The sequence below is a fragment of the Lactuca saligna genome, chromosome 5 (assembly GCF_052625555.1).
Source record: "Lactuca saligna cultivar CGN05327 chromosome 5, ASM5262555v1, whole genome shotgun sequence".
Taxonomy (NCBI): Eukaryota; Viridiplantae; Streptophyta; class Magnoliopsida; order Asterales; family Asteraceae; genus Lactuca; species Lactuca saligna.
The window spans coordinates 38,194,460-38,205,890 of NC_136421.1; the positions used below are offsets into that span (position 1 = coordinate 38,194,460).

Sequence of the window (11,431 nt, forward strand, 5' to 3'; positions counted from 1 at the left end):
TAGTGTCAGTCCTATGACCCTGGAAGTAAGGGACTTCGGGATAAACGAATGCAGGATAGACGACCCTTAGGTTAAATCCTTAAGAGTAAAGAAGATAACGGGGATGGGTAATTGGGTTGATTGTTTGATTGTTTAAACATAATAATTATATTATTGTGGGTTGAAAACCCTATGTACTCACCAGGTTTCCCAACCTGACCCACTCAGTTTATTTATATCACAGGTTTTGATATGAAGTCACTTTACACTGAGAGATTTAAAGAGATGTAGATCACTAGTGTAAATAAATTGTAAGTTCTGTTTATGCTTATGTTTCTGTATTAACGATGACATCCCAAACGTTTTAAGATGAATAAAAATACGTCTCTTCGAAAATGTTTTAATAACGTATTTATCGTGTTTTTCTGGGAACAAATTCCGCAACCTTTTTATAAAATGAAGTACTCTGATTTTTATAAAGCATAAACAAAATCGGTCTTTCCTGGCCGTGATTTTGGGGATGTCACACAAACGGTCAGAGCGAGCATCAGAGGTCTACCGAGATTGTGTTTTGAGGCTGTTCAAGGAGCGTTAATCGGTAGATCTGGTTCCCATACCATTGTGGGGGAACAAGGTTATTATTGGTATGGATTGGCTAAGCCCTAATGGGGCAGTGATTGACTACGCACAGCAGTTGGTGCGGATCAGGACCCCAAGTGGGGGAGAGCTGGTGGTTCAGGGCGAGAGGCCACAGCGAGAGCTAGGCGCTACCTTCAGCAGGGTTGTGCATGATTTGTCGCCTATGTTATGGATACCCGGGAAGCGGGTATGGCGACGGTGGGTGATGTGCCCATGGTACGAGAGTTTGCGGATGTATTCCCCGAGGAGTTGCCTGGGATACCTCCGAAGAGGCAGGTAGAGTTCAGGATCGACCTAGTCCCTGGTGCGGCTCCAATAGCCAAGGCACCGTATCAGTTGGCTCCTCCTAAGATGTAGGAGTTGTTTATGCAATTACAGGAGCTGTTAGACAAGGGATTCATCAGACCGAGCAGTTCACCCTGGGGAGCCCCGATTCTGTTTGTAAAGAAGAAGGACGGGTCGCATCGGATGTGTATAGACTATCGGGAGTTGAATAAGGTAACTGTGAATAACCGTTACCCACTCCCAAGGATTGATGACCTCTTTGACCAACTACATGGAGCATCTTGGTTCTCCAAGATTGATTTGCGTTCAGGATATCATCAGATGGGGTTCAGAGAGGAGGATGTGCAGAAGACTGCGTTCCGGATGTGCTATGGCCACTATAAGTTCGTGGTGATGCCTTTTGGGCTCACCAATGCTACTGCTGTATTCATGGATCTCATGAACTGCATGTGCAGACCGATGTTGGATCGGTCTGTCATAGTTTTCATCGATGACATCTTGGTTTATTCCAAGACTCGAGAGCTACATGAGCAGCACTTGCGAGAGGTTTTATATACTTTGAGGAGGCAGAACTTGTATGCTAATTTCTCTAAGTGCGAGTTCTGGTTACGCGGGGTGCGGTTTCTTGGGCACCTTGTCAACCAGGGCGAGATTTCGGTTAATCCGGCCAAGGTGAAGTCCGTGATGAGGTGGGAGGTTCCAAGGTCTCCATCTGAGATTCGGAACTTCCTGGGACTGGCAGGCTACTATCATAGGTTCACTTAGGACTTCTCCAAGATAATCGTGCCCCTGACCCGGTTGACGAGGAAAGTCGTGGTCTTTCGCTAGGGGCCTGAGCAACAGGCCACATTTGAGACATTGAGGCAGCGATTTTTGCGAGGCGCTAATCTTAGCCCTACCAGAGGGCATGAAGGACTTTGTGGTATACTGCGATGCGTCCATCTTAGGTTTAGGGCAATATTGATGCAGAGGGGGCATGTTATAGCTTACGCTTCGAGGCAACTGAAGCCTCACGAGACAAATTACCCGACGCATGATTTGGAGCTAGGGGATGTTGTTTTGGCCTTCAAGATTTGGTGCCATTACCTCTATGGGGTTCGTTGTACCATTTACACGAACCACAAGAGCCTGAGGTATCTCATGGACTAGCCAAATCTTAATATGAGGCAGCATCGGTGGCTTGATGTGGTAAAGGATTATGATTGCGAGATCCTCTACCACCCGGGGAAGGCCAATGTCGTGGCTGATGCGCTTAGCCGCAAGGCAGCACCGATCAGGGACATCTATCTAAGGATGACAGTTGTGACTCCGTTGTTGGAGCAGATTCGGGAGGTCTAGCAGGAGGCCATGAAGGAGGAACATCGAAAGAGTGAGAGAATTGTGGGTCAGGTTTCCTCCTTCGACTATGATAGTCGGGGATTGTTGACTCTTCGCTACAAGGTGTGGGTCCCGTATCATGGGGGTGTGTGTATCGATGGCAAAGGCGCACAAATCTAGGTTCTCCATCCATCCTGGGGCGACGAAGATGTATAAGGATATTCGTCTCGATTATTGGTGGCCCTGTATGAAGAGGGACATAGCTTGGTTTGTGGAAAGGTGCCTGGCCTGCACGAAGGTCAAGACTAAGCACCAGAGACCTCATGAAAAGGTCCAATCATTAGATATCCCATTGTGGAAGTGGGAGGATATTACTATGGACTTCATTATGAAGCTTCCCAGGATCACGTGAGGGGTGGATTCGATTTGGGTCATCGTTGATCGATTGACCAAGAGCGCCCATTTTATTCCGATTCAGGAGAGTATTTTGGTCGAAAAGTTGGCCGAAATCTACATCCGGGAGGTAGTGGCGTGGCACAAGGTGCCAGTTTCGGTGATTTAAGACAGGGACGTGCGATTCACTTCCAGGTTTTGGAAGAAGTTTCATGACGAGCTGGGTACTCGACTGCATTTTAGCACCGCCTTTCACCCACAGACGGATGGTAAGAGCGAGCGGACCATCCAAACTCTGGAGGATATGCTGCGGGCGTGTGTTTTAGACTTCGGAGGTAGTTAGGATAATTACCTTCCGTTGGCTGAGTTCTCCTATAACAATAACTATCATGCGAGTATCGACCATCCTCCCTTCAAAATGTTGTATGGGAGAAAGTGCAGGACCCCGATATGTTGGGGAGAGGTTGGGCAAAGAGTCATGGGGAGTACCGAAGTGGTACTCAAGACTACGGATAAGATCAAGCAGGTTCGGAGCAGGCTTTAGACTGCTCAAAGTCGGCAGAAAAGCTATGCTGACAAGCGACGGTCGGACCTAGAGTTCTAGGTCGGGGATATGGTACTCTTGAAGGTGTCTCCATAGAAGGGCGTCATTCGATTCAGGAAACGGGGCAAGCTGGGCCCCAGGTATATTGGACCCTTCAGGGTTACATCCTGGGTGGGCAAGGTGGCATATATGCTAGATCTGCCAGCCAAACTCAGTTTAATTCATAGCACCTTTCACATCTCCCAGTTACGGAAATGTTTGGTGGATGATTTAGCAGTGGTGCCTTTAGAGGATATTTAGGTTGATGATAGTCCGAACTACATCGAGCAACTAGTGACAATCCTTGACCGGAATTCAAGGGATCTGAGAAACAAGAGGGTGGAACTGGTAAAGGTGCAGTGGCAGCACCGCAAGGGCTCGGAATAGACGTGGGAGTTGGAGGATGATATGAGGGAGCATTACCCCGAGTTTTTTCAGGATTAAGCAGCAGACTTCGAAGACGAAGTCTAGAATAAGCGGGGGAGATTTGTAACACCTAATTCCCGCTACACATTTACTTTAAGCATTTTTGTATTTTCTTTGGGACTCGACGAGTTGGTGGCCCAACCTGTCGAGTAGGGTCGTGATCCGTGGGCATTTTAAGTGACCTACTCGACGAGTCGGGAGATTGAATCGGTGAGTAGGTGCTGTTTGAGGGAAACCCTAAATTTGAGGGTTTGCACCCAATTTAAACGACTTAACTCAGCCTCCCTCATCCCTATCTCTCACAAGAAGCTGTATAGCAAAACCCTAACCGTTTTTATGTGATCTAAGGCCATTTTGGTGCTTTTAGGTGGTTTGTGAATCTTGAAAGGAAGGAAGAAGCTTGGGAATTCGAGTTCGAGCTTGTAGATCCAGAGATCTTATTCCATCTTCAGCTCAATCAAGGTAATTGCCCCTGTTTTGGTCTTCCATTTGGTTGTTCATCTTTAGGGCTTAGATTTTGGGTGCATTTAGGGTTTCCCAAGCCATTTTCGGATTCATTCAGTGATTTATGGGGTTCTACTTTCAGATCTGAGTCATTGGAGGGGTCTCATGGCATAAAGGTGCCAACTTTATGGTCATGAGAGCCCCATGCACATTGTAGAGCACCTTTTATGGATTTTTGAGCCAAAAACCCCATGCATGTGCACCAAGTTTGGAACTTTACGTATAAAACGGACATTAGGAGTCCAGATCCATGTTTTTGATGTGTTAAGACCCATTTAAATCGGCTGTATAGTAAGGTTCAAGAAGGGACTCGACAAGTTGTTCTTGGAACTCGGCGAGTCGGTGTGTATTGACCACTAAATCCTTTTTGTGGATGGACCAGTTGTTTGGGAAGAAAGTCCCATAGATGCTTAGACACGTAAAGGGACCTGGGAATCATGGGACTTGGCGAGTGTATGAATAGACTCGGCAAGTCCAAGGTAATCTCCCAACCGTTGAAGATGGACTCGATGAGTTGTTCATACAACTCAGCGAGTCATAGAATGGACACGTTTTTATGAGGGAGATGAACTCGCCGAGTTGAAGGAAGAACTCGGCGAGTCAGATGAAGATGGTCCTGATGGTTCGAATGAAGGAGAACTCGACGAGTTCTTTCTAGACTCGACGAGTGGATTCGGGGTTGGATCAGGTTAATGGAGCATGGACTCGACGAGTTGGTAGACTAACTCTGCGAGTCAGGTCAACTAGGTGTTGAGTTTGATTGGTTATGGTATTGATCCTGGTTAGGGTCATATGTTCTGTTTGATGACTTGAGGATTGTCGTGTAGGGATTGAGGAGTCGAGGAGAGTCGATCTTCGCACAAAGGACGGTTCAGACACTACATGACATCGATGTGAGTTACCTTCCAGTAGGGGTGGGTCTAAGGCCATCGATGTCGACCCACCAACAGGGGTATTTAGTAGATAAATGTCTTTGTGATAATTATCTTGGTTTGGTTATGTGAAATGGTCATGAGATGTGCCTGCATGATATAATATATGTATCAGTGGTAGTGACAGGGAATAGTCTTTCCTTGGCATAGTCGTTAGGACCAAGGGATAGGTCAGTACCCCGATATGCATGATTGTATGCTAGTGGTAGGGGGTGAAATAGTCCCCGATTACCGGTTGAAAGATACCGATGATAGTTACCGGTTGAAAGATACTGATGGTGGTTACCGGTTGAAAGATACCGATGATAGTTACCGATTGAAAGATATCGATGACAGTTACCGGTAGAAAGATACCGACGATATTATATGGTATGCGGTATGATGGAGGAACTCACTAAGCTTTGTGCTTACAGTTTTTGTTTTTGGTTTCAGGTACCTCTTCGTCGAAGGGGAAGGAGTCGGCGGTGTAGCAGTGCATCGCACACACACATGGTTTCCGCTTTGGGTTTCTAGGATTGTGTTATGATTTTTCATTACTTTTGATGTTATGATTTTGAGACATGACACTACAGTTTTATGTATTGATATAATTTTAGCAATGTCTTGATAAGTTATTTTATAAACCACTTAATTAAAAATGAAAATTTTAGCCTTGATTTTTGGGATGTTACATGTAATATACTAATGAACATATGTCTCGCTACTCCCTAGTGTTGATATGTCCGATTCTGGGGTAGATCAGAATTACTTGGTGAAGAAGTATTTTAAAAATCTTATCTGATATGTTCCTTATTTATCATATTTGTATTTATCTTACAAGATTCAATCCTTTCAATTCAAGGATTTGATTTAATCAGAAGATCTTGAGAATCTACAGAATTCTTATCTCCTATCTTTTTGATGGGTTGTTACGTTTTTCTAGGTTTTTAAATAAAATGTCTAAATCAGACATTTTATTGAACAACAATAACATTAAACACTTTGAAATAGACATTTCAGATATAAATGATGATATATTTAAAAAAATGCTCGAGAAGTTGAGGATAAACTAGAAATGGAGCATTCAAAATAAAACATTCTTTTAAAAAAACAAAGAAAAAAAACTTCTGAATATAAATAATATTCCGAAATGAAGCATTAAGAAGAAAATGACATTTATATAAGTTAGTATACTTAATTTCCCTTTTTCTTTTTCTTTTTGTTCTTTTAATTTTCTATTTGTTTTTAGCTGGAGTTTTCCAATAAAGTTCATATATTTACAGTGTCAGTTTTCAAAAGGTGAGATAATGCTTAATTTGAACATATTAAGTAGATAAATCAAGTATTTAAGTATTAGCTTAATCCTTCGGACCTGGCTCCGTCACAATCTATGTATTTAGTTGTTTAAAAGCTGGACAAAAAATCTAAATTGTACAAGAACTAGTGTTTACGTATTTTTCTAAAGTATTTTACGATATAAAAAACATACTTTATATGTTTCAGATAACTTCTAAACAATTCAAAAGTCTTAGGCTACAGAACCGGAGCTCGGCAATGTACATGTCGAGCATGTGCAAACACCACCCATGGCACACTGCATGTGGCATGACAAAATAACAAAGAAGCTTGCTACCCTTTTCCAAGTCTCTATCCTCCTCTTATCTCAGACTCACAACTGACAATACTCTCTTTGTATTTTCCAATTCCTCTTGCTTGGAAAAAGAAAATGGTAGGTTGAGCCAGTTGAGTTGTAGCTCCATAGGAGCAACATCACTCCCCATCCTTGATATATGTTTTTTTTTTCAACAATGATATTGTATTTTTAATATAAGGTGCACAAAACATAATATTTCATAATATTTAGTTATTTATGCAATCAGAAATTATAATCTCTTTAAAAATGATTGAATATGACTTGAAAAATGTTAAAATGTTCAATTATCAAACACAAGTTCTAATTTTTATATTTTTGTTGGTAGTTTTTTTGGAAGAAAAAGAACAATTTTATCAATTGTGAAATTCTATAAAATAAAACTTGGAGTCATGTTCTTCGTGTAAAAAGATTAAAAAACAAAAATTTAGATATCAACAAACAAGACATTTATTGTCTAACTCTTTATGTTAGGTGACCAAACAACATTTTGGGCACATCCTTAAATCCCTATAACAACTCCTCACCTCCCATGTCCACAACAAACATCGATCCTAACATGTTAAGACTATTATTATGATTTATGAACAAGGCGGACCTAGGTAGCCTCTTTTTTCTTTTTCTTTTTTTCTTTTTGCATTTAATATTAATTTTATGAATATGTAAAAGATACAATGAACTTTAAAACACACAAGACGTATTTATTGTTGTGAGTTTGTCTACCACTTGCATCTTTTTATTAGGTTCGTCTAATTGTTTGGTAATAAATTGTGAAACAAGGCAGATTTGATATTACAATTGAATTCGAACTCATTCTATAACCAATTTACATTGAGCAAAAAAAAGTCATAAAATGTATTTTTTTCCAATATTAAATGAGGCTTAGTCACAAGTTACGGAAGAGAAACAAACTTATAACAAAATCATTCAAACATTCAATAAATAAATACATCTTCTAATATAGAATTTGAATAGATACATTCATTTTACATATAAATTTAGCTATTATTAATTGACCATAAAATATAATCATATTATACACATGAACATCATTCAACTTGCAAAAACAGTAACTTTTTATTTATTTGCCAACTCAAAACTCAATTCACAAGAAATCACGGGGAGTTTTCTGCCTTCTTCATGAATCCAATGTAGTCTATAAGCACAAAAATGTAAAATTTTGACTTATGGATATAAGCGTGTGTGTGTGTTGTAAAGAATGAATGAATATGTACACTCTTGAAATGATCTTTAGAACCACCATTACTCCATTAGCTTCGTTTAGAGCGAACCTAGTAGCGTTGATTCATGGCTATGGTGGTTACTTCCATCTTCCCAGAAGTATGACTTGTACTCTGTTGTACTACTGCTCATAACCATCTCTTCTTCTTCTTCGTCTTCAGGAGGCATGTTGAGATCAAGAAACCCTCGAGTTTCACAAAAGAGGTGATTGCGTTTCTTGATCACATTCGTGTTTTCTTTATTCATTTTAGCTTCGGAAATCAAGTGTGATCTTTTGTGGCCACCTAAAGCTTGGCCTGAAGAAAACATCTTTAAGCAAATTGGACACTCATGTGCTCCCAACACCACTTTTTTCTTCTTCAAACAACCAACACCAAGATCGAAACTTGATAATTCTTGATGACCTTTAGATGTTTTTGGATCAAACCCTTTGATTGTTTGATCGTGATCTAACACGGGTTTGTTTTCGTTTTGGATTTTCGAATCAAAATCTCCCTTTAGCTTGCTGTGACTTGCTTTATGCCCACCAAGTGCTTGATAAGAATGAAAACTCTTGTTGCAAGCAACACACTCGAACTTTCTCTTACTTGAATCCTCGAATTCACCAAAACCTGAATCCAATTTGTCATGTTTTATCGAACCTACCTCAGATCTTCCAAGAAAATCAAAACCAACTTGAGTTTCTGCTAATTTCTTCATCTTGGAACCATTACCAATCAAATCTTTACTCAAATTTACCAAAACAGAGGAATTATATTGATCGGTCGATTCAAGTTCATTTCCCCATTTCCCCAAATCTCTAGAAAGCATCATCAAAGATATAGCAACATCTGTTTCTGGTTCTTGTTGGATTTCGGACACCATACTTGTTGAAGCATTATTACTACTAATTTGATTACTATTAGCATTCAAAGAAATTGAAGATGACACTGTTGTGATTATTGCAGTTGCATTAGAAGCGACTATATACCTTTTGTTTCGTCTGTTTCTCGATCTCTTTATTTGACGATTTTTGGCATCTGAATTCTCATTATCTGAATAGCTAATCCAAGAATCTCGATTCAGACTTGCAATATTCTTGTTCTTGTTGTTTAAGAGTTTGATCGAGTGACATTTCATATGCCCAAACAAAGCCTTCCACGATTGAAACCCTTTTCCACATTCTTTACAGAGTTTATCGAGAACAGTCGAACAAGTTTTGTTCCCGACCTGATGATGATGATGATGGTGATCAGTGGAGCTGATTACATGAGACCTCATATGACCCCCCAAAGATCTTCCGCAAGGGAAGCTCTTGTTGCAGTATTTACACATGTGTTTCATCGATTCCTGATCAATCTCTTCCATTAAATTCTGATCGAATATACGAAATTCAGATCAAATTCAAGAACAGAGCCAAAACGAAAACTGTGAATTATATCGAGTAAGTAACAAGACCGAAAGCTCAGATCGGGAGTGCGTATTCAGAAATCAGAATCCTTCAAGATTGAAGTGAAAATCGAAGAACGAAGAACGCATCTGGCATTTCATGGTATTAATTCTTGATGAAGAAGATGATTGAAGGTAGCTAGTATGGAGTAGAAGGTATTTGGTTGGTTTGTTGAGAATGGAAGTTAAATAAAAGGGGGATGATGGGTCGGTTACCTTTGTTGCTAATGATGGCGAAGAAGAAGCAAAGAGAAATTAAAGGAAAGAAGTGGTTTACACTCACAGTCACACTCTGTTTCTCTCTCTCTCTCTCTCTAAAGATTCATGGGTTTCTTTCTCTCTAAAAGTATATGAGAGAGAGAGAGAGAGAGAGAGAGAGAGAAGAGAGAGAGAGCTAAATTTGGAGGACGATTGGAGAAATCCATGCATGGAAGCAAGGATAGAAAAGAAGGTAAAGCAAAGAAGGCCGCACGTGTACTCGGAGTAAGGATCCTAAGGCAGCAGAAAAACAACGGATGAGATTGCGCCACGTAGGTCATCTGTATGGAGTATGGTTGTGGAAGCAAGATCCTCTCCCTCCTGATTCTACCCCACATCTCCAGCTAAACTATTCTCCCTTGGAAGCACAAACCCCACTAGTCGTACTACCCATTAAAAACAAAATGAATATTTATTTATTGCACAATTTTTTTTTTTGAACGGCTATTCTACAATTTAATAAGTGATAAAACTATGACGGAGACGATTTTTTATTTTAATTTTATTATAAGAAATATAATTTTTAATTTTATTATAAAAAACATAGTATAAATTATGTAAAAATTAATATATTTTATGGTTTTTCGATTTAATCGTCTAAATAATTTTTTTTTTTTTGAATTTAGCCGTTAAAACTATATAAGCTTTATTTAGCAAGGTAAATGATTAAATTTTGAGTGATAAAAAAAAGTAGTCTTCAAGAATATGTAGGCTCTAAATGTGGAAATTGCTCAAATTATATAAGCTAAACAGTAAATTAATAAAATCTAATTTGGTTTGTAAAAAAAAATATACGTAATTTTTTTTGTGGAGATCCACAAATTCCATAAGCCTCTCTTGAAATATGATTGTTTGGAACAATGAAATTGAACAAAACGACGTTTTTAATTTCTTAGACCTCAACCACGATTTTTCGGGAGGGTGTGCGGAATTTATAGCTTAAAAAAACTCAAACTTTTTTATTAATTTTGAAAAAAAAAAAAAAAAAAAAACCTTAGTGTTTTAGCTTATATATTTTTTTTAATGTTTTACTTTTTTTTTTCTTTTTTTTTTTTATAAAAGTTAACGATTTATGATATTAACATATTTCATAAAATAGGTTTAAGCCATTGTAAGGATATATCATCATTTCTAATAAATGAAAATAATTTTATCACATATCACTCTCTCATTAAATTGAACACATATCATTTTTTGGTATTTTTGAATAAATATTTTTTCTATTTGTTATTTTCTCTTTTTTTTTTTTAATTTTTTCTTAATTAACACATCATATTTACACCTTAATTAATAATTGCCTTAATTGAAAATAACAAATAATTACAATATTACTTATATAATATTTTTAATATGTTTCCTTTTAATCCAAATTTTAAAATCTAATTTCAAATCTAAAATTTTAAATTTAAATAAACTTCTGTTCAAACATTTATATTTAATTATTCTAACCCGTATAACATACGGATCTTACAACAAGTTGTAGATAATAACAGCCGGTTAATTTTAGTTTTTATTTATCGTAGAAGTATTTGGTAGAGTAATTATAAGTTTTAAAAATATATAAAATTATTTAAAATGACTATCAATAACAACCTAATAGTTTTATTATAATGAACATGAACTTTTACACTTTTGTTTAAAAACTATTCAAAGTTGTATTTTGATTAAAAACTTGCTGTTCTAAAAGAAAAGTTTTAAATTTATATTTTTAAACAAAACTTCTTTTTTCTATAATTCGAGTTATAAAAAAAATTAAAGTCTTCAAATTTCAACAAACATTTAAAAAGTGGTTTACAAGCATGAGGTAAAACTTTT

The 11,431-nt window shown here is 38.1% G+C and overlaps 1 protein-coding gene across 1 annotated transcript; it reads right to left on the reverse strand.

Annotated features, from left to right (window-relative positions):
- Positions 1 to 7,622: 7,622 nt before the first annotated feature.
- LOC144997727 (zinc finger protein ZAT9-like) lies at positions 7,623 to 9,790 on the reverse strand. Its single transcript, XM_078957601.1, has one exon. It carries the CDS (start codon positions 9,275 to 9,277, stop codon positions 7,970 to 7,972), a length of 1,308 nt encoding a protein of 435 aa, XP_078813727.1. The 5' UTR covers positions 9,278 to 9,790; the 3' UTR covers positions 7,623 to 7,969.
- Between the last annotated feature and the right edge of the window lie 1,641 nt (positions 9,791 to 11,431).

Coding starts and splice junctions, on each gene's coding strand:
- LOC144997727 (XM_078957601.1), bottom strand. CDS start 9,277: ATGGAAGAGATTGATCAGGAATCGATGAAACACATGTGTAAATACTGC.